This window comes from Xyrauchen texanus, chromosome 8, assembly GCF_025860055.1.
Source record: "Xyrauchen texanus isolate HMW12.3.18 chromosome 8, RBS_HiC_50CHRs, whole genome shotgun sequence".
Classification (NCBI taxonomy): Eukaryota; Metazoa; Chordata; class Actinopteri; order Cypriniformes; family Catostomidae; genus Xyrauchen; species Xyrauchen texanus.
The window spans coordinates 36322717-36349485 of record NC_068283.1 but is presented as its reverse complement, the minus strand read 5'-3'; the positions used below and the strand labels follow the sequence as shown (position 1 = coordinate 36349485).

Here is a 26769-nt window from a genome sequence, read left to right as displayed (position 1 = left end):
CCAAGCTCCTGGTGGAGTTGGTCTGGCTGGGCTCCAAACCGCTGTAGAGATGAGATCCAGGACTCATGCATGGAACGGGGTTCATCTTTCACAGCTCCCCAGTTGCTCAGGCTGCTGTTTTAATGGCACCCAAACAGAGGTGGCAGCTCTAGATATAGAATTACTAATTGTAATGTACATGCAATGATATGTTCGCTTAAATACTTACAATGTGAATTTCCACTGTGATTTATGCAACAGCGCAAGTGAAAAATCCTTTCCGTGTGCATCTATGCTGTAGTGTGTGGGTGTGATGGGTGTGTTCCATCGCCCTCAGTACTTCTCAAAGGTTGTAATTATTCTGGCTGTCTGGCCACAGAGCTGTAGATTTTGTTTTTCCAGCCGTGCATCTGTGTCAGGTGATCGGACAGCGGCTGTCTGAGTATGTGTTTATCCACAGGCACTAATATGCACCCATATTTATTTTTCTTTCTTTCTTTCTTTCTTTCTTTCTTTCTTTCTTTCTTTCTTTCTTTCTTTCTTTCTGTCTGGGCATACACAATTTATATAGCAGATGCTCTTATCTAGAGCTACCTATAAAAAGTTTGTGCAGGTGTGAAAGTGTTGGCTTGTGAGTGGTTTGTTCTTAACTCTGGGCTCAGATTCAGTGCAGAGGGTAAGCAGGGTGAGGGCTGGCCCAGCTGGGACGGAGCAGAGCGGAAACTTACAGTGCTGACTGTTGCCTTTCGCTATCTGGACACATACAGAGACTTACTGCAGGAGGAGGGAGATCGATCCAACACCTTCCCAAAGGTAAAGGACACAAAATAGTAGATTATCAAAAATAAAATGCTATAAAATAAAATAAAATGCCGTTCCAGATGTGCATGACTTTCTTTTTTTCTGCTAAACACAAACAAAGATTTTTAGAAGACAATTTCAGATCTGCAGGTCCTGCAATGTAAGTGAATGACCAGAACTTTGAATCACAAAAAAGCACATAAAGGCAGCATAAAAGCAATCCAAACGTCTCCAGTGGTTTAATCCATGTCTACAGAAGTGGTATGATAGGTGTGGTTGAGAAACAGATCAATATTGAAGTCATTTTTTACTATAAATTCTAGTGTTGGGCAAGCTACACAAAAAAATGTAGCAAGCTAAGCTACAAACTACTCAACAGAAAAATGTGTTAAGCTAAGATAAAAGCTGCACTTCAGAAAAAGTAGCAAGTTACACTACAAGCTACACGGCAAAAGTAGCTTGCTACATTTAAGCTACCTAATTTTTTTCATCCCCAGATGCACAGAGCATACTCTCATAGACAAAGCATCTAAAAGACATGATGTTTATCAAAGCCTTGGTACAGTATATTACAGTGTGCTGCTATACAGTATACAATTATACAATTGTACTTCAAAGAATATGTTATTATAGTTCAAAGAAAAATATACATTCATGTTCTTGAATGTTACTACCATGGTAAATTGATATATTACCATATATTCATACACTGTTTTATTTACATGGTGCTTCAAGGTAATAAAAAAAAAATACCATGGTCCTTCACTACTATATGATTACCATATTCATATACCATTGTATTTACAGAGTGCGTCCAGGTAATGGTACATGTCCAACAAACATGGTAATGTCATGGTACTTTTTTAAGTGTTTTCGTGTAGGCTAATATGTGTTTTGATACTCTTTTTTTGGAAAATGTATTTACCTGCAGAAGTCGTTCACAAGCTGCAAATGTATTGAACTTTATAAAGACCTTCTTCATCACAGGCAAACGATAGGATGCATTTGCATGTTTAATTTCCATTGATTGTAGATCCACTGCAACCAGCGTTAACTTTATTTTCCATGTTACAAAATACTAAAAGCTTATTGACAAGTGAGAGCATGAACAAATGCTTCAGCAGCGCAAGCTTTCTAAAGCATTCAGATTGAATTGCGAACCAATTAAGCAATCCATTTGTGATCGGACCTCTATAGTTTTGATTCAAAACTGGTGATAGTAAACACCAGATACAAGGTACGATGTAGCGGTGTAGCTTTTCTCAACGCTATGCCACTACCTAGTTAAAAATATAGCTTTACTAATGAAAAGCTACTTGATTTAAAAACTAGCGAAGCTACAACCTCTATACTCAGAAATGTAGTTAAGCTTCGCTATTTGTAGTGAAGCTACAACCAACACAGACAAATTCTCCCCCCTGCCCAATAGATGGCGATATGCACGAAGAATGCGAATCACCAAAAATAAAAGAAGAATGTGAAAGTTAAAGTGAAGATTTATAGTTAAAAGAGATTGACTTTTTTTAAAATGTATTTGTCAAGAATGTCTTTTGAAGCGATTCATTAAAAAATCGACTCATGAGTCATGCACTTGTGAATCAGATTGCTCTTGTAGTGTAATACAATGCACAATATAGTCAGCAAACACAATACAAAAGAGGGAGGTGTTGTTTTGTTGGTAGTTTGCAGTATACAGACGTTTTATCTCATCACATTCAAATCAGGCTGATCACAACTCGGATAAAAGATATTCACACTGTCATGTCGTTAATTTTAAATCTGAAAATAGAGAGTCAATAAATTATATCAGCAGTTGCATCTTCTATATTTTGTTCTACCTGGACTTCATAATAATGGTCAGTGTGTTGTTTCAGGAGCTGTATTTGTGTGCTGTTCAGGAGCTCAGACGCTTTCCTGATCTGGTGGAGGATGTCCTGAAACTTCAACGCTGGACTGAGATACTTCACAGCCCGTAGGCATCAAATCCTCTTCATCCTCACAATGGAACATTAATATAAGCTATAAATGTTTTTATAAGCCATACAAACGGTGATAATCATAGAACGGGAAATCACATAAAAAAGCACATGAAGACCGATGTCCCTGAGCCTCAAGGCTTCCTGAAGTGCAACATTAGTTGTAAAGTATTAAATCAGGCGCTTGTAGTAGCCCATTAAGAGCTTTAGAACCAGATGCTGTCCTGTGGATGACTGGTTCTGTCTGGGGATTAATACTTTAATGTGTTGGGTTACTGTGATTTTGTCATTAAAAGCTTCAAAACAGGGCGACAGTCTTTCTCATAGACCTTTAAGCTGTTGAGACTAGAATTTAAGAAATGTTGTTTTCTCTCTCATAGGAAATTGGTAATGGTCTATTTGGTCTGTCTGCATATTTAAATTTGCACTACAAGCTCTTGTGTTTAGCTTATTGGAGTTTACCATTTCTTGTCGTCCAGTCATAACAAACACCTCATGACTAGTCCTTAAATACCTTGTCTGTACATAGAGCATTTTCCAAGACTATTGGCATATATGTACTAAACAAGTTTTAGATACACACTGTTAAAAATGGTCTTTCGGAGACAAATTGATTATTTTGTTATTTACAAATGAATAACTAACTGAAGTGTTTTTCATACAGGGCGGAGGAGGACAAGGAAAGTCGTAAGAAGCAAGTACGTCCACTCTTCCGACACTTCAGACGAATCGATGCCTGCCTGCAGCCCCGAGAGGCTTTCCGCGGCTCCGACGAGAGTACGTTACAACCTGCGTTTTCATAACACGATTAAATATTACACTTCGACCGCAGACCACTTTATTTCCATTGTGTTTGCGTAGCGCTGCCAAAACGCCCATGAGAATACCTAGTGATTATCGTATTCATCCTTCTTTGTAAAGGTGCCAGATTACTTCCACTTCATTCAGACCAGTATGACAAATTGGGTCACAGGGTAGCGTCTGCCAAGTTTTATAGATGCAATGAGCTCATCTGATGGAATGGGGCTCTTTGTCAGGGCAGTGGCTCAAGCCAAGCTAAGTGATTTCCCAGACCTTAATCAATAGGCAGTCCGACAGTACAAAAGCTGCTGACCCTGAAGCCACCACTGACCCGCTTTCTGCTTTTGTTTGTGTAAAGCTGTGACTGTGAATGGAGAAGAAGCCAATAATTTACATTCTTACTACCAATCATAGTTTTGTTTATTTATTGAACTTGAATTTGTAAGGAAGAGAGTGATATAAGGAAATAGTTTTTGTGTTATAAGATGACATGTTTTAGTCCGTGGTATGTTGATTTTAGATCTAGGATTTTATCCGAAAGGTTGGAGGTTCGAACCCAAGAAAGAAGGATCCATTAGCTGTGCTTTCGAAGCTATTCGAAAGTGTCTCTTTAATAAGTGTAATGTAAGTCGGTATGGTTTGATGAATGATTTACAAGACAAATCGTGCTGTCTGGAGGTCCATTTCTTGATTGTATTTTGCATCGTACAAGCAATCTAGGAAATGTAGCTTGGATGGCTGCCAAAACATTTTCAATACAGGAAAAAACCTTGTGACAGATTATCAATAAATTGAGCATAAAGTATACTGTATGTTAGCTGTTAAGAAAGCTGGGTTGACTCTGGCTCTTTTTCAGTCTTCTGCAGGGTGTACACGCCAGATCACTCATACGTGACTATTCGAAGTCGTCTGTCGTGCCGCGTTGGAGAGATCTTGGCTCTGGTGAGAGAGAAGCTCCAGTATAGCGAGGATCAGCCGACCCAACCTGCCAACCTCGTACTGGTGGCCGTCACCTCATCTGGGGGTAAGAGTGCTCAAAGATCCACAGAAAATTGAATCTCTCCTTGTGCAATAAAACTCCAAATACAGCATAATTTGTAAAGGTTTTGAAAAGCCAAGACAGTATATTATGATCCAAACCTCAACCTTGGTGTGGGAAGTGTCAATGTTTGGAGACACAACAAGTTTGGGGTTGAATCCGTTCATCCGCTTTAACATCACAATCTAATCTGTGTTTGTTCAGAGAAGGCTGTGTTCCGTCCCAGTGATGAGGCAGTTTTCACCACCCTGGGCGTCAACACCCACCTATTCGCCTGTGAGCCCTCAGAGCTGGAGAGCCTGGTGAGAATCGCGGGGACCGTTTTACCAATCTAGTTTATGATTGTTATTTGGTAAACACTGTATAATACAATAGAGTTAAAAGCTTACACTAGGGGTTTAGAAAGCATTGAACTGGCATCAAAATCTTTTGTCTCTGGTTTCTTTCAACTACACACCGAAAGGACTGGAAGTTGTGCCTCAATGTTTTTAATCCTTTCACAAGTCAAACAGAGAGTTCCAGCCATTTAGAACAAATCTGAAATAAAGCTGTACAAGACAGTCCAGCTTCACTGTGAAAATAATACAGTAGATAATGATAAAAGAAGGTTCTTTGGATGTAACCAAATATACATTACAAGGGGGACCATATGTAAACATCAGTGAAAACCCTCATTGACCACTTTTCTAAATAGTGTACCCCTCAATGTCTATGGTGGACAAAGCCCTGTTCTCACCCTCATACTTGTGTAATTTAGATACCTCTCCCAGAGGAGATCCATTGGTCGCCAGGCGACAGCAAACTCCATGACATGAGCGCAGAGGAAGTGGCCAATCAGCTTGTTGTGTTCGACTGGGAACTCTTCAGCTGTGTACACGAGGTCTGGACACTACAGCCCCCAAACTATCAGTATCCAGCACTGTTTCACTCACATAGATTTTCACAGACTTTTTTAAAACTACTTTGTTGCAATACACAGAAAATATTAAAGTATTTAACAAATGATTATCAACCTGCTTCTAAAATATTAAAAAAATGTTTAATTGGCAGAATTAGAACTACTTAAAAGAGCAGAAGAAAGATTTATAAGTACAAATGCCCTGCGGCCTCTTCATGAAACTTTTATAATAACTGGCGTTTAATTATTGTATTTTTTGTAACTTAGGTTTTTAAATGTTTGTGGTTTTTATACGTGATTTTTTCAAAAAAAGATTTGTGATTTTAATATCTTTTTATGCCACAGTTTCATTCTGAATTAAAGCAAAATCTTAATTTGTTGCTATGCCGTTTTAATTGGTATATGGTATACTTTGCAGTTTCAATTGAAAATCCTTGTTTTTTATGCTGTTTAAAGGGATAGTTCACCCTAAAATAAAAATATCTCATCATTTACTCACCCTCATGGCATCCCAGATGTGTATGACTTTCTTTCTTCTGCTGAAAACAAACAAAGATTTAGTTTCATACAATGTAAGTAAATGGTGACCAAATCTTTGAAGCTACAAAAAGCACATAAAGGCAGCATAAAAGTAATCTTTGTACATCTTGCCCTTGCAATCTCTAGGCACGATTATGATTTCAAGCTCGATTACACTTCCTAGTGCTTGACACATTCGCTAGGACGTGTAATCAAGCTTGAAATCACGATTGCCAAGGAGACTGCTTGAAATGTAGTCAAAAGTATTTTGGTCTGTTCTCACACTGAATTGACTGGTTCACTTTAGAAGACATGAGTAAAACCACTGGAGTCGTTTCGTATGTATTACTTTTATGCTGCCTTTATGTGCTTTTTGAGCTTCATAGTTTTGGTCAAGACATTTTTTCTAAATATTTGCTTGAGTTCTGCAGAAGAAAAGAAAGTCATACACATTTGGGATGGCATGAGGGTGAGTAAATAATGAGAGAATTTTCATTTTTGTACGTAACTATTCCTTTAAAGGCTTTACCTGTGGATCAGGAAATAGGCTTTAAGTTCAAGGCCCGTCGCAAAGCAAAGTCCATGTATAAAACAAAAACACTTTGATGTTAGGTAATATTTTACCTCTGCCTTTGTTCCTGTTCGTGTTTGATTTTGTTGTATTTGGGTCTGTTTAAACAGGTGGAGTTTGTATGTTACGTGTTCCATGGGGAACAGGCTCGCTGGCGCCCCCTCAACCTGGAACTGATACTACAGCGATGCAGTGAGGTACAGCACTGGGTCGCCACGGAGATCTTGCAGTGCCAGTCGCTTCCGAAAAGGATACAACTACTGCGCAAGTTTATAAAGATCGCAGCCTTGTGAGTATGCATGTGATTTATGAGGAAAATGTTTGAGTGATCTAAAACTGCTTATAGAAGCGGACAGGTATGGGAAACAGGATTTTCCATGTTCTTGTGGAATAATATACTGTATAGATGTACTCTAGCATTCACAACGCAAAGCTCCCACCCCAGGCCACCCAAATAATTAATTGAAACTTAAGTGCAAAAATTAGTCATCCAGAAATTGTGGTATTGATGTCAGATTTGATGTCACATATGACTGCCCAGGTTTAAACTACAGTGCATATTCAGTATTTAACAATTTGGAGGAGGTGTTGCTATTCATTTCATATGCAAAGTGGTTAGCTAAGCACAAAATAGTCTTAAAGGTACAGATGCAAAAACAGCCTTTTTATTTTGAGGTTTAAAGGAATATTATACCCAAAAATGGAAATTCTCTCATCATTTACTCACACTCATGGCATCCCAGATGTGTATGACTTTCTTTCTTCTGCAGAACACAAACAAAGTTTATTAGAATAATATCTCAGCTCTTTATGTCCTCACAATGCAAGTGAATGGTGACCAAAACTTTGAATCTACAAAAATCACAAAGTCAGCATAAAAATAATTCTTAATATTCCAGTGGGTAAATCCATGTCTTCTGAAACGATATGATAAGTTTGGGTGAGAAACAGTCTTTTTTTAACCAAATATCTCAATCTTTGACCAGCTGTGACCAGTAGGTGGCAATATGCATGAAGAATACAAATCACCAAAAAAACAGATGAAGAGGAATATGGCAGTAAATGTGGACATTTATAGTAAAAAAAGAACTTAAATATCGATCTGTTTCTCACCCACACCTATCATATCGCTTTAGCAGATAAGGATTTAACCATCGGAGTCGTATGGACTACTTTTACGCTGACCTTATGCGACTTTTGCACCATTCAATTGCATTGTACAGAGCCGAGATATTCTTTTAAATTTGTGTTCTGCAGAAGATAGAAAATCATACACAACTAAAATGGCATGAGGGTGAGTAAATCATGAGAATTTTCATTTTGGGGTGAACAATCTCTTTGAAATGTTTATGTAAGACTAAATTGTCTCTTTATGCTAAAATAAAAATAGTGCATTCAAAAATGGTCACATTATGTATTAGGTTTGTGCATTAAAATGTTGTGTGCTTTAACAGTTGTATGTATGTTTTAGATGTAAACAGCAGCAGGATCTGCTGTCTTTTCTGGCAGTGGTTTTGGGACTGGACAACCCTGCAGTCAGCCGCCTACGTCTCACCTGGGAAGTGAGTACATTTGTTTCTCACTTTCCTTAATACTTTCTCGCAAACGGTCACGCACACACTCTTTAGCACCTCTGCATACACTCCGTTCCTAAGAACCGTCAAGTGTTATTCCTGGCAGGAGGCTATTAGCACATGTTGTCATAGCAATAGCACTGAATTAGCAGTGCTTTTTTAGAGGAAATATTTCCATGTCCACCAGTAAATTTAACGCAAATTAAAATTTTATTCTAAACAGTCAATAAACAGGATGTCATCCAATTTGCTAATTTAATTTATATGAAAAATAAGAATATCGCAATAAAAACGTGTGAATAAAATTTAAATGGCAGTGTAATGTCTTGTGAACAGTATTAATTTGTTTAAATTATGCGTTGTGTATAGCAAAGCCAAAATACAACGTCCACACATGTGGACGCGGGGTCGTGCAAGGTTAAGAGAACAAAATCGTCACTTATACAGAAATTGGGGTCAAATAGAAATGGATGGAAACCCAGCTAATATGTGAAATATGTCACTTCCTGATTGTGTGTGTGTCGTTGTTTTGGCAGGGTTTACCAGGAAAGTTCCGGAAGCAATTTCAGCAGTTTGAGAGTATTGCAGTAAGTGTTTAATCAATGTAAAAATCTCATATAATTTCTCTTAGAAAACAATGACATTAAATGGAGATCAAATGCAGAATTTTGCTTAAGTATCTTGCTTCAGATTTTTCTCCTGACACCAGTCATCTGGATCTCCATTAGAGTTTCAGCTCTATACTCTTACTGCATTTCATAGCGGTCTCATTTGTTTCTATTTTATTTCTCCCAAAAAAATTAGCAGAAACATCTCAAACAAAGTTGATACTCATATATATATACACTCACCTAAAGGAATATTAGGAACACCATACTAACACTGTGTTTGACCCCCTTTCGCCTTCAGAACTGCCTTAATTCTACGTGGCATTGATTCAACAAGGTGCTGAAAGCATTCTTTAGAAATATTGGCCCATATTGATAGGATAGCATCTTGCAGTTGATGGAGATTTGTGGGATGCACATCCAGGGCACGAAGCTCCTGTTCCACCACATCCCAAAGATGCTCTATTGGGTTGAGATCTGGTGACTGTGGGGGCCATTTTAGTACAGTGAACTCATTGTCATGTTCAAGAAACCAATTTGAAATTATTCGAGCTTTGTGACATGGTGCATTATCCTGCTGGAAGTAGCCATCAGAGGATGGGTACATGGTGGCCATAAAGGGATGGACATGGTCAGAAACAATGCTCAGGTAGGCCGTGGCATTTAAACAATGCCCAATTGGCACTAAGGGGCCTAAAGTGTGCCAAGAAAACATCCCCACACCATTACACCACCACCACCAGCCTGCACAGTGGTAACAAGGCATGATGGATCCATGTTCTCATTCTGTTTATGCCAAATTCTGACTCTACCATCTGAATGTCTCAACATAAATCGAGACTCATCAGACCAGGCAACATTTTTCCAGTCTTCAACTGTCCAATTTTGGTGAGCTCTTGCAAATTGTAGCCTCTTTTTCCTATTTGTAGTGGAGATGAGTGGTACCCGGTGGGGTCTTCTGCTGTTGTAGCCCATCCACCTCAAGGTTGTGCGTGTTGTGGCTTCACAAATGCTTTGCTGCATACCTCGGTTGTAACGAGTGGTTATTTCAGTCAAAGTTGCTCTTCTATCAGCTTGAATCAGTCGGCCCATTCTCCTCAGACCTCTAGCATCAACAAGGCATTTTCGCCCACAGGACTGCCGCATACTGGATGTTTTTCCCTTTTCACACCATTCTTTGTAAACCCTAGAAATGGTTGTGCGTGAAAATCCCAGTAACTGAGCAGATTGTGAAATACTCAGACCGGCCCGTCTGGCACCAACAACCATGCCACCCTCAAAATTGCTTAAATCACCTTTCTTTCCCATTCTGACATTCAGTTTGGAGTTCAGGAGATTGTCTTGACCAGGACCACACCCCTAAATGCATTGAAGCAACTGCCATGTGTGATTGGTTGATTAGATAATTGCATTAATGAGAAATTGAACTGGTGTTCCTAATAATCCTTTAGGTGAGTGTATATATATATATATACAATATAAGAGATGCTAATAATAACTAAAAGGAGTGATTTGTCAATTATATTCACCCTTTGCTATATTGAAAGCACTACAACTATACATTATATGATGTTTTACCTTGTGAATTTCATTATTTGTTTGAAAATTTAAAATCAGATGAATGCTACACACTCCAAAAAAAGATGAGACAGGGGGCAATTTAAGAATAATAAAACTTTTATGAGTTGAAATAACAAGGCGATTTGAAACATTGTAAGGCAATCATGTCATAGTATACAAGGAGCCTCCAAAAACAGCCTAGTCCTTCAAGAGCAAGGATCATTTGAGTCAATTTGCCAACAGATGCTTCAGCAAATAAAACAGCACTATGAGAACAATGTTCCCCAAAGACTAATTGGAAGGATTTTGGGCATTTCACCCTCTACATTGCACAATATAGTTCAAAGATTCAAAGAATCTGGTCAAATCTCGGTGCGTAAAGGACAAGACGAAAACCATTTCTGAATGCGCATGATCTCTGATCCCTCAAACATCACTCTTAAAAAACATCATTCATCTGTAATGGATATCATGAACATGGGCTTGGAATAACTTTTGAACATTTTTGTTAGTCAACATCACTCACCGCTGCCTCCACAGATGCAAGTTAAGATTTTACTATGCAAAGGAGAAGCCCTACATCAACACTGTCCAGAAGCAACTTCTCTGAGCTCAGTCTCATTTTAGATGGAAAGTAGAACAGTGGAACCATGTTTTTTGGTCAGGTGAGTCAAAAAATGTGTTGTGTTATCCGGGCCAAAGAGGAAAATTACCATCCAAGCTGTTATCAGCGTCAAGTCCAAAAGCCAGTGTCTGTATGGGTCAGGGGTGTGCCAGTGCCAGTGGCATGGGTAACTCGCACATCTGTGAGAACACCATGAATGCAGACAGATATGTACAAATTTTGGAGCAACATATACTGCAATCCAGCACCGTCTTTTCTGGGTAAGTCCCTGCATTTTCTAGTTGGACAACTTCAAAACACATACTGCCCAGATTTCTAGTGCATGGTTGTGTAAGCAGAGAGTGTGAGTGTTAGATTGGCCTGCCCACAGTCCTGACCTGTCTCCAATTTTGAAGCACACCATAAGGCAACAAAGACCCTGTACAATTGTGCAGCTAAAGTCATAAATAATGGATGAATGGGGGAAATTTCCACTTTCTAAACTTAACAAACTTATGTCTTCAGTGCCCAAATGCTTAATAAGTATTATTAGATGGTGATGTTTCACAGTGGTAAACACTCGACTGTCCCAACATTTTGGAGTGGGTTGCAATCATCTGATTTTAAATTACTGTACATTTTCAGAAAACAATGAAATTCACAAGGAAAACATCATATAATATTTAGTTGTAGGGCTTTCATTATAGCAAAGAGTGAATATAATTTACAAATCACTCCTTTTTTATTTAATTAGCATTTTTCAAACTGTCCCGACTTTTTCAGAATTATTTTTGATGATAATTTTTGTGTTTGATACAGGACCCATCCAGGAACCACAAGTCTTACAGAGACCTTCTAGCCAGCCTTAGAGCCCCACTCATACCATTCACTCCACTGCTGCTAAAGGGTGAGTCTCACACACACACACACACACACACACACACACACATGTTGTGTTTCCATGTTTTATGGGGACTTTCCATAGACATAATGGTTTTTATACTGTACAAACTTTATATTCTATTCCCTAAACCTAACCCTACCCCTAAACCTAACCCTCACAGAAAACCTTCTGCATTTTTACCTTTTCAAAAAACATAATTTAGTATGATTTATAAGCTGTTTTCCTCATGGGGACCGACAAAATGTCCCCACAAGGTCAAAAATTTCGGGTTTTACTATCCTTATGGGGACATTTGGTCCCCACAAAGTGATAAATACACGCCACACACACACACACACACACACACACACACACACACACACACACACACTCATGTTGGTCTACCTATCATTATGAGGACTTTCCATAGACATAATGACTTTTATACTGTATAAACTATAGATTATATCCCCTAAACCTAACACAACCCCTAAAACTAACACAACCCCTAAACCTAACCCTCACAGAAAACCTTCTGCATTTTTACTTTTTCAATAAAACATTGTTTAGTATGATTTTAAAGCAATTTGAATTATGGGGACACTAGCAATGTCCTCATAAATCACATTTATAGCATAATACCCTTGTAATTACTAATTTGTAACTTACAAAATTGTCCTCGTAAATCACAAAAACACACACACACACACACACACGCACGCACACACACACACACACACACACACACACACACACACACACACACACACACACACACACACATTACAGTAGCACTACAGAGTGGTTTCAGTCTTCCCCCAGCTGTTGTCCATATGTGTTCCTATAAAGTCCCCTCCTGCCGTGGCTGCCTCTTTGCTGTTTGATTCAAAGTCAGTCTAAAAGACCCCGCCTGGTTAATTAAAACCCCTCTGTTTTGCAGCCTCTGTATACAGTGGACTGCTGACCCCCTGCAGGGCCCAACATACACCACTAAACAACACACAGCACACACACACACACACACACACACACACACACACAGTTGCTGCTGCTCATTAAATTTTTTAATATATGTACATATTGTTTTCTGAAATGTACACACACACACACACACACACTTATATAATTACACTGAAGCCTCTAGGCAAACTTAAAAAGTAAACCATAAAAGTAAATGAGATGAACTCACACACAATTTTATACTGAGCTAATGATATTTCTATTCCCTTACCTCTAAACCTAACATCATACAAAACTTTTGCATTTTGCAAATGTATTTACTTGGTCTAAATAAAGATAATTCTATATAAATAATACATAATAATTAAAATAATTATAATTATTATGTATATAACAATTCAGATTGAAATATATTGCATTATTGTGGCAGTGTAAAGCATTGATTGATAACACAAAAAGTGGCTTTAGAAGTCAACATACTACTGTTTCATTTATTCCCATATAACTGAGCATAAGCCTACAGTCCACGACACTCAATTTTGCAATTGAATTCGTCAATCTGCCCTGTTCTCACAGGACGTGTTCTTCTTATGTTTGTTGGCACTATGTTTAATAGTCGTCAATGTACAGTAAGTATGTGCTTGACGGACGCCTTCAGAGCATGTCGCTGGTTTTCAGCATCGATAATGCTGCGTTTTAACTTGTGTCAAATTAAAAGTAGTTGTCGTTGAAAATAGCAACTCGCGATCCCTGCATTCTGTTGTGATCTGTCCGGCTGTCAAGAACACGTAGCGGTGCCTGACTTTCATTCTGTGGCTGTGTTGCTTGTGAGGTTTGTTGAGGTGCGCTGACTGCCCCCTGCTGACTCGTTACAGTTACTGTACTTGGACTTCAAGCTTGAATAATTCTGATGGTAGGAAAATACGTACTTTTATTACAGAATTTACATATTGTTCAAGAGGCATGATTAATTGTTAGTTAATTTTTTTATATAATTAATGGCACTAAATTAAAATGTTACATCGACAGACTTTGTGTTTATCTAGCTATCTAAATTAGGATATACCATAGACTTCTATTGTTTACAAATAAATCCTACCTATAAAAACCATTGTTGCATAGTATAGTAATGTACACGTGTCCTCAACAATGTACACACACACACACACACACACACACACACACACACACACACACACACACACACACACACACACACACACACACATCCATAGGCAGCTGCTCTATTCTATGTGCTGTCTGTTTCCTCTCTCTTTCATGTCTGTTGAGTCTTTCTAGTGTCTGTCTCCTTCCCTGTAGGTGTTCATGACTCAAGCCTGTCAGTTGAGAATCAAACTCTTTGCAGAGCAGTGCTATGTGTTACAGTCTGGAATATAGTGCAGAATAAGTTTCACACAGACTGTTAAAACATAAGCTGTAGAGTTTGGCTATAGAAGGATGAATGCAGGTTTAGTAGTGTTGGGAAGTCAGATATATTTGAGCAAATTGGGTTGATCATATGGTTCCCTTTAGTGAACTTGTTAAAAAAAAGGATTCACTGATCAATTCAAAAAACATTTCCCCTTCCCTTTCCCAATTTGGAATGCCCAATTCCCAATGCGCTCTAAGTCCTCATGGTGGCGTAGTGATTCGCCACAATCCGGATGGCAGAGGACAAATCTCAGTTGCCTCCGCATCTGAGACTGTCAATCCGCACATCTTATCACGTGGCATGTTGAGTATATTACCGTGGTATCCACACACAACTCACCACGTGCCCCACCGAGAGCGAGAACCACATTATAGTGACCACAAGGAGGTTACCACATGTGACTCTACCTTCCCTAGCAACTGGGCCAATTTGGTTGCTTAGGAGACCTGGCTAGAGTCTCTCGGGATTAATTCGATTCATTAATCAAAAGTGTTTCCAGATGTCCATTTTTGCATTTCACATGAGTGATTTAAAAACTAAAAAAGTTTCAGATGAGTGTTTTACAAACAATTTGAATCACGTAAAAATAGTGCGACTCTTTCACGAATCGGATATGGCTTAGATCTGGCATATGAAGTTAATTCTGTTTGCGTTGCTTATACTGGTGTTGAGATTGCACTTGTGCTTTAAAGTATTCTATAAACTTTCTACAAGTGAAATAAATTCAGTATGCAGTATACATGTACTATTTACTGTAATATGCATATTTCGATATTTGATAATATTTGACAATATTTGTCAAACTTGCAGTATGCAACCAGAGCTAATTAGTGCAAACACTACCACCCACAATTATATGTTTATATCTCCAAACATTCAGGAATATCTGGTATAATCTTACTGAAAAGCAATAAAGATGTTATACCACTCATCCGAATGTAGTCATTCATTTTCTGGTGATTCTGAGTCCCCGATGTTTAACATTATTGCAATGTCATGAGACCCCTGGCAAATATGAGAGCGGCTAAAATGAAAGTGTAAATTGGACTGAAGCTGCTGGGATAAAGATGTAGGAATGGTGTTATAAGAAGACAAACGGTGTTGTTTTTGTCTAGAAATGTGCTCTGAGCTGAAATCCCAAAGTCTGTTTGATGGGAACTCACCAGGAGTGCATATGAGTACATTTTCTTTTCTGCCTAAAAATTTGGAATAATACTCTCAAATATGTTACAGATCAACTAAATGATGCGCGGCCATACCAGAGTTTAGAGACTAAAGTAGTGACCTTGAAAGAGCTGGAGAGGTTGTTTGCAATATATTTTTGTAGTGGCAGGGCGAAATGTGACACGTGTTGCATTTTTAATGTTTGGTGATTTGCTAAAACCACATCAGACTTCAGAGAAGCAGGTCAGGAAGTTAGCTATACCCCCTCAAGATTCAAGTTTCTTTATTCACATAGTAAAAAAAAACATAATTTACATTTAGGCATGAGTAATATTTCATACACTTGCATACATATTTAATGCACATACTTTACATATGCAATTTATATAATAAAATCTAATAATAAAGTACAATAAATATATTATAATTGTATTATAGTATTATAAAATATATTATACAATAAAATAAGCAATGAAAGTAAAACAAATTAATTATTAATAAAAAGTTATATATTATAACTTTTATAATATTATTAAATATATAATAATAAATATATAATATAATTAAATAATATTATTAATAATATAGTAATAGTATATTAAAATATAATAATATAATTAATATATAATTATATATTACATATATAATAATCATCTAATATTATTATAATATAATACATATTATTAAATGAAACATTTATTTTGAATAAAATTAAAGTAAAAATAAAATTGTTTAATGTCCTAAATTCAGCATATGCCTCGTAAATGCATTTAGTGTCGCTAACGTTTTCCTTTTGTCTCATGTTACTCCTGCCACTCTTCCTTTCTCCAGTTCTCTCTTTCACTTTTGAATCCATTCTCTCTTCCATCAGACCCGTCCCCGGGATGGATAGACCACCGATCATGACATGACGACTGTTCACTTCACCTTCTCTTTTTTTCTTTATCCTTGCGTGTGAATGTCAAGCTTCAGCTCTGCAAGAAAGATGACGTCTGGCTGAACGAATGATGGCATGACATGTCATTACATAACTGCTCCCTTTATTATGCATTCACTCTCTCTCTCTCTCTCTATCCCTCTCTCTGCAGATCTGACCTTCCTCCATGAGAGCTGTAAGAGTTTCCATGGGGAACTGGTTAATTTCGAAAAGATGGTGAGTTGGCACATATTAAGGAAGTAATGCTCTGCTCACACACACCCACACACGCACTTATGCTGATCTAGCTAAATGAGGACGTACTTTAAACTTATATTGTTTTTATATAAATCTCAATTTGATTTACTAGAGACCCTAACTGTACCTTTAATGAAACCTTTTTAAACTTAATTCATTACAAAAACATTTACTTTATGAATCATGTTTATTTTTGAGGTCAGCCTCAAAAGAAGGTTTTCTCAGATTTTGTTTGACATATAAAATGCCTGATTTAGCTCATTTCTGAGGATAATTTTGTCCCCAATGCACAGCTAAGTAACTATGACTGTAGAATAGTGTAGTATCCGTGAGTGTGTTTCTTGTCCGTGAGTGAACTGTCATGTATACAAAGGTTTTAACCAATCGAAGATATACTTATGGCTAGTTAGTGCTGCAGGTACATTATTTTGTTACTTTACACCAATAATGGAGTGCGTGTCATACAAATATCTCTCTCTTTCTCTCTTTCTCCCCAGCACAAAGTGGCCGAGATGGTTCGAAGTATCAGGCGGTATAGGAGCACCCAGCTAGGTACAGTATTTATCTCCATACACACACATACACAGACATTCACTTACAGACACACACACAAGCCCATGTGTACACCCTCAGACAGACAGTCATTGGCCTGTCAAAAATGATTAGTGAAAACTAGAACATGTCTCCACCCACTGACATAAGGACATACCTACAGTACACACACACACACACACACACACACACACACACTGTCTGCGTATGTTAGTTCTAAGAGAGTGCTGCTCTACCCTTCCACAGCCCATTTGTTTAGGCCAGCACAGCTTTGAGGGCCACAAGTCATGGGGCACCACTTCAAAACACACACACACACACACACACACACACACACACACACACACACACACACACACACACTCTCACACACCCAGCATGTGACACACCCATCACAAGCACATGCAACAGCTGGGCAGTGCTTCAAAACGTTTATGCTCGCAGACAAACAGCCTGTGCTACTTTGCTTTTGCTTAAACACGCAATGACTTGTTCATTATTAGTCTTTATACTGCCATTATCTGTTCAGAATATGGTTGAGGTGCCTTTTGCACTCATCTTAGACCAGTTTTGGGGGCTTTAGAGATTTTCCCTGCTGAAAAGAGCAGATTAGACCAGCACAAATTTCCATGCTGGTCCGAGCTGGTTTATACATATTCGCCGCTGGTCTAGCTGGTGCAGTTGGTGTTCATGTTGTTCACCAGCATAAAATGCTTCATTTTGATGAAGCTAGTTGATCATGGGACACCAGCATACCAGCAGAATCCCATGCTGGAGAACAGCATCCAAAACATATGCTGGTCTTTCAATAGGGGGTTTCTCCTGTGGTTCAGGAACACGATTTGATGTTCTTGAAATTGGTCTTTGATCATTAAAACAAAACTACAGTACATCTACTCTACATTTTTTTGTGGCTAGTAGTTTCACTGTGTAGTGTTTTGGAGTCTAGATGACCTAGGTCATGCAAACAAAACATGGTTTCCATGGCTACCATGAGGTTGTGCAATGTTGAAAAGCCATGACTCGGTACACACCCACGCAACCATCGATTCATATTCTGCATGGCCTGCCTTGCCTTTAAATACTCTGCACCATTACACCCTGCAAATTATTTCTCTTTTCCTTCCTCTCCATGGTGCTGTGTGTTTAGAGGTTGGCATGCATAATTTTGTCATTATTGCGATAATTTTCAACCCTGTTTATGTGATCATCAATTTATAAACAGAAAAACAAATGAATGCAGTTGTTAAAATTGCTTTAGAGAAGATTTATTAAAGAGATTTGATTAAGATGTTTGGAATGCAGAAAGTTTTCTCCATAGTGACTATTACAGTATTTTTATAACATCGTTATAGTTAGTATATGTTACATAATGTTGATTACCATAAAACTTTTTTCTTTAAAAAAAGATGGCGCTGCTATGAATAAGGTCTATGTTTTCAGATTCAAACTCTTGTATTTTAGCTGTTTTCCGAATATCCTGCACATGTATTTTAAGAACATGATTGATTTTCTACAGCATGCTTTGGTTTTGAAATGACTCGCTAAGAAAATAACTATTATTTTATCATCTTAGGGTCTTTGTTCTCTTATTTAGTCACTATGCTGTATCTTATGGTATATTGGGGTATAGCAGCAGGTCTCAGTGCATCAGTGCACTTATTTAGCTGTTTCTACCTCTGAATAAGAGCTGTAATTATCAGGGCTCCTTCCCCCTCCATCTACCTGAGTGGATTGCACTCATTCATTTCCATTAGAGGGATTGATGCTCAGACAAGCACAGGACACTTTTTCAGTCTGATGCGTTGTAGTAGCCTTTTTAAAACAATAACATTTTTTCTATCTGTGGCGTATTTTCATTAAGATGCATTGAAATACGGACATTGTCATTATCGTTGCATATTCTAAACCCCATTTGTATTTATCTTTGACTGATTTGCGCTCATGCTACGTGATATTCTTTCCTTCAATTACATTTCTATTGGGTGGCTAGGCTCATTTTGTGACAAGCACAGGCCAGAAGGCATTCATTTAAATGGACAAATAGCAGCCATTGACATTACTCAGACCATGCATAGCTCCTCCTACCATTTCCCTGATATTAGGGATTAACTTTGGTCGAGAGGCTCGGATAATAGAAATGTCTCTAATGCACTCCTGCTGTCAAAGTGTTGAAGGAAGGATGCCACAGCTCAACGCTGGAACACTGAGTTTAGGGGAATAAAATCACCAATGAGTGCGTTTATGTGCACGATCTTACACTGATTGTGTTTACCCTTACAGAAAATGTAGAGTTATGGCAAACTATCTGCAAACTTGCCATAAAATTTCTGCAAATTTGCCACTCATTATTTTGACATGCAAATGAGCTTGTGATTCACCACAAATGTTTGCCAGAAGTTTGCAGCTCTTCACTGATAGTGGTAAACCTGCAGCAAACCTTTGGCAGCAATAGACATTTTACCACAAGTTTGCCGCAAAGCTCATTTGCATGTGAAAATGATCGGTGGCGAATTTGCGGAAAAATTGCCATGAACTTTTTTGTAATTGATATGATTTTTGTAAGGGTGAAGGAATATTCCAGGTTCAATAAGTTACGCTCAATCAACAGTATTTACATAATGTTGATTACCTTAAAAAGAAATGCCCCTTCTTTTCTTTAAAAAAAGCAAAAATCTGGGTTAAAGTGAGGCACTTCCAATAGAAGTGAATGGGGGCAATTTTTGAATGTTAAAATATTCACTTTTTCAAAGGTTTAGCCACAAGACATAAATAATATGCATGTTAACATGATTTTTGTGTGGTATAGTTGCTTCTAACCTAATCTTTGTCTGTGTAAAGTTATAGCCAATTTTATAACTTTGTTGCCATGGTGATGTAAGGTAAACCCTTAAACCCTAAAATGACTGTAAATATAACAATGTAAACAACTTTACAGCTCAAATAAAACAGGTTTTAACAGAAGAATTAATTTAATTACTTTTATAAAAATATGAGCTTCAAATTTCTGCCTTTAAACCCTCCAAATATTGGCCCCATTCACTTTCATTGTAGTGCTTTTTTAAAGAGGAGGGACAAAGTCATTTTTTGTGGTAATCAACATTATGCCACAAATCCGGTAACGTGTCATGTAACCCATGCTGAGCTATGCTGTCCACATTCATTTCATAGGTCTGTACTTTTGCTGAAGTTTCCTGCTTCTCTGGAAAAGACTCTGGAAATCTAATCTCAAATGCCTCCTTTAGAGTTTCAGAAAAGATTGTAACAAAGTCTTAAACTGTTTTCGAATTTGATACTTTTAGATAATAAACCTGCATTCAAAATTCTGATATTTCATTATGAGTATTTCTCATAAAATTATACCAACACCAAATTATCTGAGTGATGCTCTCCACATTAATTTGATAGCTTTATATTCTTACTGTATGCTAACAATTGTCTCTTTTGTCTCTGTTTATTTCTCCTAAGGAAGTTTAGGAGAAACATCCGAGACATAAATGATACTTAAAAGAATAGTTGTAGTTCACCCAAAAATGAAAATTCTCTCATTATTCACTTACTCTGATGCCATCCCATCTTTCTTCAGCAGAACACAAAGATTTTTAGAAGATAGAGCTCTGGCAGGTCTTAATCATGCTAGGACTCGGGTGCCAGCACTTTGACGGTCCAAAAGTCACATTTAGGCAGCATAAAAGTAATCCATGCGACTCCAGTCGATCAGTGAATGTCTTCTGAAGCTAATCGAAAGGTTTATGTAAGAAACAAGTCGATAATCAAAACATTTTTGTCTTTAAATCGGCGCTTCCATGCAGGGCTCTGATGCTGTTAAAAATGGATGATCTCTCGCATGACGTGATGCTTCAACTGGAAGTGCGTTTTAAAAGTTAATAACATTTTCATTATTTATTTATTGTTTACACAAGCATATCGATTTGCTTCCGAAGACATTCATTGATTGACTGGAGTCACATGGATCAATTTTATGCTACCTAAATGTGACTTTTGTACCATCAAATGTGCTGGCACCCATGTACTTGCATTATAAGGACCTGACAGAGCTCTATCTTCTTCTATTTGTTTTCTGCTGAAGAAACACAGTCATACACATCTGGGATGGCATCAGGGTAAGTGAATAATGAATGAATGAACATTACATTTGTATAGAGCTTTTCTGACACTACACTCAAAGCGAACAGTTCACAATGTGAACAGGGGACATTCCTAAACCACCTCCAGTGTGCAGCATCCACCTGGATGATGCGACGGCAACCATAGTGCGCCAGTACGCTCACCACACGCCAGCTATTGGTGGAGAGGAGAGAGTAGACTTATAGAGACAATTAGTGGATGGGGATTATTAGGAAGCCATGATTGATAAGGGCCAATGGGGAAAATTTGGCCAGGACACCAGGGTTACACCCTTACTCTTTTTCGAGAAGTGTCCTGGGATTTTTAATGACCACAGAGTTTCAGGACCTCAGTTTAACATCTTGTCCAAAGGATGGTGCCTTTTTATTCCTTTAAAAGTTAAATCTGCACTATGGAACTTTGGGCTCTCTAGTGACATCTGTGGTTAAAAGTTAAAATTGCAAGCAACTTTAAATGCAAGTGGTGTTTCTGCACTCCTGTCAGGGCTGGACTGGTAATCTGGCATACCGGGCATTTTCTCGGTGGGCCGATGCACTTTTGGGTCGATCAGGGGCGGACTGGCCATCGGGAGAACTGAGCGGGCCGGTGGGTCAGTGGCGAAACATGCCGAATGGGCCTGCGATAAGCTAAAATGAGCCGCTGCTTTATTCAGAACGGACCACAAAACTGTGTGTACTTTTCATGTTGATATCATGTTATCCATTTAAACATTTATAATCAAGATATTGTTTGCTTTGAGGAAGATAAACATATATTAATATGATTATTCAAGTGTTTATGCAGTACACAATAATATCTGTATTGCACAATTTAAGATGTAAAACTCATGATATGACTGATTTGAGTATAATTCAAGACACTACAGTTTTATATCACAATCTACAGCCTCAGTGGACAATGCAAGTGAACTGTAATATTACAATAGTACGTCTGTACACTGCAAACAATAAGACTGTAACATAAAAACATAAAACGAGGATTCAATAATTTCGGGGATGAAATATACTTTATTAAAAATCTAAATATTATGCAGAAATATGCAATATAAACATTACAGTGCTATGAAATCGGTACAGTATTACAACTTGAAATGAGGACACATTCATGCGGAACTACTTCGGTCCTTTAGTGTCTTTTAGGTGCCATTTTAAACTGTCCGCTCTGTTTGAACGCTTTTATGAACTCACTCAATAATGGACTTTTAGTTCATTGTAACCCAAAACGTCTTATGTAGTGCAGCTTTAAATGAAACATAACTGAAAAATGATATGAAAGAGCAAACTAAGGGTACAGTTGGTGGAGGAAGATTAGTGGAGGTTGGTCTTGGATCTGTGTTAACCTGCAGCTGCATCAGTCTTGCCACCATAACTTGAGTGACAGCTGAATTTTTATCCTGCACAATGTGAAGCTATTCATAGCTACTGAAAAGAGCTGTTTTCCTTCCTCCCTCTTGTAGTTTTTCTACTCACTTTCTTTTTGGAGAGTGTGTCTTAGCAACAGAATGGATGCTGTATCTCTAAAGTTAAGTCAGCTGGACATGCGTGTGCTTGCATACTGTATGCATGGTGGTATCTCAACTCTAGCACTCCATCATGTGGTCAGCCAAAGTATCACTTTTTATCACTCTTAATCGGTGCAGATGCTTCTCTGTTATTGGAGGATGCTGAGAAAAATAAAATTAATATGAATATGATATGAGAATATACTCAACCTCATATCGATTTAAACCCATATGGGCATATTGGGCAGCTGTGGCTCAAGTGGTAGAGCGGGTTGGCCACTAATCGCAGGGTTGGTGGTTTGATTCCCGGCCCACATGACTCCACATGCCAAAGTGTCCTTTGGTTAAGACACTGAACCCCAAGTTGCCCCCAATGGCAGGCTAGCACCTTGCATGCACTCTGCCATCATTGGTGTGTGTGTGTCTGAATGGGTGAATGAGTCACGGTGTAAAGTGCATTGAAAACCGCTAAGGTTTCTTCTTTGGAAAACACAAGGGGGTCATTTAGCAGAATAATATTTTTTCCCATATAAAGAAAAGATACAGTGACAACAGGCTGTAAAAAGTCAAAAAGGAGAAAAAAAATCACCATAAAAATTATAAATGAACCATCTCGGCCACTTTGTGCTGGGGGAGAAAAAATCGTTCAATAGCTTTAATGGATATCTTTTGCTTCTCTTTCATTTTCTCTCACAGCAATGGAAGCAGAGCCGTCCCTTTCTCATCTCCAGACGAAAGCGTATGTTCGGCAGCTGCAGGTCATCGACAATCAGAACCTGCTCTTTGAGATGTCCAGCAAGCTGGAGCCAAAAGACATGTGAAGGGACTAAGCGTACCTACAAGCCATATCTACAAAACCCTCTTGATTCTTTCAATAACCCCCAGACACCCACCTTTCATTCTTCATTTTTGCAGATCAACCCTGTTGGGTTGTCAATCATCTCAGGCTCCACCTCCTAATCATTGAACAAGGAGAATTGTTCATGGTGTGAATTGTGATTTGAGTGAATCTGTGTCAGAGTTAATTATGTCCGCCCATAAGGGTCTGGGTTTAGTTTCCACCTTTTTTTTTGGTGCTGTTTACGACTGAAAGGAAAACTGTCCTGATTGCACTGCCATCAGTTGGACTTAACCAAATTGACACCCATCCGGGTCACCGGCATACGTTTAATCTGTTCAATTTTGCATCCAGGCCATCAGAAACATAGACTGCGTTTTGGCCATTCAATCCTTACTTGGCCCCCTCAAACATCAGACAATCTAACCTCTTGAACTTTGACTTTCGGTCTTCCCTCCTCCACCACCAACATTGGCACTTACTGCAACCCTGTGCATCTTGGTTGCGGTCATTAGATGTTAGTGTTCTGTATAAAACAAATGGATCCCCAGCCATCAAATGAGTCCCAAATCCAAGACCAGCTCCTACGTACAGGATATTCTCATTATCCTGGTTAATATAGAATGATAATAAGGAAGAGATTTATCTTAACAGAAGCCAAACAAGACTGGTCACTCTCCTCACTTATTGAAGATTGATAACAGACCAAAAACAAGTGACCACATGCAGTATTTGTGAAGCTTTGACAGAACCTCTCATAACTATATTAGAAACCTTTACTATACTGGTAATATGGATCATTTCTGTTGGCCCAACCTAGTTTCAAATGTAGAACCTAACATGGGCGAGCACTTTTTTTTATCAGTATGCCCTCGAGTTATGTTGAAAGGGCCTATAGTATACTTTCATTCTAATGGGAAAAATACATTTTGTGACTGGATAAGAATCAGCTTATTTGCACCCAAATTTTCTCCTGAGCTTTTATAAGTTAAAAAGACAAAACGGGCTCAGATCAGGTGAAAAACTCTAAATGGGATGACTTGTCTTGGATTGGACTCTCTCAGGATCTCCTCCTGAGGTCATACGTGAGACTGCCTGTAAGGCTGCAGTGTACATATATCATGTAAATAGCTAAATAAATAAATATGAATATGACTCTATTTTATGTAAGAGCTATGAGATGGACTCTCAAGAAGAACATTTGTTTTGTAAATCTAAGAAACAATTGTACGTGTACAGTTTAAAAGGCGACGACCCGGACAGAGTCTGTGGCTTTGCGATGAAAGAATTGTATAGCATATTCGCTGGTTTTGTTGTTTCCGTTTGATATCATTTGTTATCCATTACAGATGACTTGTACATATCCTCTGTTTTGGTTGCATAGGGTTTTATTTTTGTTTTGTTTTTTTGCATAGTTTGTCTGCAATGGATGAATTGTACAGCATGTACTGTAGGCAGTTTAGTTGAATTCTGCTGTTATTTTGTTAAAGTTTTCTCATTTGTTTAATTTGATATTTTCAAAGCGGGTATTATCTTGTTGTTTTGGTTTTGTACAGAAGTCCGTGTTTACAGTGCGTTTCTCTGAAACTCAGACATGTCCAATGAAAGACAGAAGGACGGGGCAGGGAAAACTGCTCTGCCCCCTTTCTTGATATGAGACAAAGATGCATCTAAAATAAAGCCTCTTGTGATGAGCACGTGAGACACTCTTCCTCAGAAAACTGTGTGTGTATAAGATGCATTTATGTGGTGCAAACATGACACTAAATTCTATATTGCTTAAAAACAAAACTTTCTGGCCAAAGAATGCTTCTAGTAAGTATATAGTGCAGATGCTTTTATCAAGCAACTCCTGAATGACTTATCAGGACCCCTTGTGCCATATAGAGTCAAGTTGATTTTCTTTTACTATTCATGAGCAAGACACATCTAGAAATGTGTATGGGGGTTTAGTATCACTTAAAGGGGTCATATAATGGTACATGCACTTTTTCAAGTTGATTGTACTGAAATGTGTGTTGGCTGTGCCTGTACACAACCATCCTATTATGATAAAAATCCATCCAGTGTTTTTGTTTTAATCTCCTTATATATTTTCCCCTGCCTCAAATCGAGCCGTTCGACCGTGTGACGTCACACGGTCGGACGCCTCCCAGGATTGTTGATTGACAGCAGTGTTTCAACACAGACCGCCCTCGCTCGTGAGCGAGCTGTCAATCATAGTCCGTCATCATTGTTGATACACTGGAGCAGAATGGCGCCTAGCGATTGTGGCATTCTGTTCTTCGGTGTAATAACTGAACACAGCAGTCATTTTGATGTTCCTAAATCTGAACCGCTGAAGACGCAGTGGCTGAGTTTTGTTTACGATGGGAATATTCCCCATGAGCAACGTCAATGCGTTCATGTTTGCTGTGAATCATTTTTCACCAGACTGCTTTATAAACGAGGGTCAGTATAAAGCTGGTTTTGCTAAGAAGGGCGGGGTGACCAAAGCTCATTATCATTTAAAGTCATATGCACTGAAACGGTGTGCTGAAAACAGAGCTGTTTTTGAGCAGGTAAAATTAGTGTTTTCTTAAAATACTAATGAGAATTTTTAATAAAAGTATATTACAAAGTTTTCATTTAGACCCTAAAGATTCATATTACCTTGTACAAAAATGGCATTATATGACCCCTTTAAAGGGATAGTTCACCCAAAAATGAAACTTCTTGCATCTTTTACCCACCCTCATGCCATCCCAGATGCCTATGACTTTTTTCTTCTGCAGAACACAAATTAAGATTTTTAGAACAATATCTGTTAGCTCTGTAGGTCTATAAAATGCAAGTGAATGGTGAACAACATTTTGAAGCTCCAAAAAGCACATAAAGGCCGCATAAAGGCAATCCATACAGTTTAATCAATGTCACTGAAGACGTCTAATCAATTTTGGGTGACAACAGACTTTTCACTGTAAATCTTGACATCTGCAGTTTCCTTGGTGATCATGATTCCAAGCTTGATTACACTTTCTAGCACCATCAAGCGCTCAGCACCAGAGATTGTAATTACTGAGATAGCAACCTCCGCAGCTCTATCATAGGAGAGAGCATAACAGTCAACTAGTGTGTTGTAATTCATGTTTGCAGATGCCACACAAATTAATGGGGAGAGCTGCAAACTGACACCTACCTGACGCA

General features: G+C 38.3%; 1 protein-coding gene across 1 annotated transcript in view; it reads left to right on the top strand.

Annotated features, from left to right (window-relative positions):
* The window catches only part of rapgefl1 (Rap guanine nucleotide exchange factor (GEF)-like 1), a 58196-nt gene extending 32504 nt beyond the window's left edge, over window positions 1-25692 (top strand). Inside the window, exons 3-15 of the mRNA XM_052132468.1 lie at window positions 642-792; window positions 2655-2752; window positions 3421-3533; window positions 4414-4581; window positions 4801-4898; window positions 5354-5476; window positions 6695-6873; window positions 8056-8146; window positions 8695-8745; window positions 11750-11837; window positions 16458-16522; window positions 17041-17095; window positions 23442-25692. Coding sequence (XP_051988428.1) covers window positions 642-792; window positions 2655-2752; window positions 3421-3533; window positions 4414-4581; window positions 4801-4898; window positions 5354-5476; window positions 6695-6873; window positions 8056-8146; window positions 8695-8745; window positions 11750-11837; window positions 16458-16522; window positions 17041-17095; window positions 23442-23566 — 1405 coding nt within the window. The 3' untranslated portion in view covers window positions 23567-25692. The remainder of the gene's footprint in view (window positions 1-641; window positions 793-2654; window positions 2753-3420; window positions 3534-4413; window positions 4582-4800; window positions 4899-5353; window positions 5477-6694; window positions 6874-8055; window positions 8147-8694; window positions 8746-11749; window positions 11838-16457; window positions 16523-17040; window positions 17096-23441) is intronic.
* Window positions 25693-26769: the final 1077 nt, after the last annotated feature.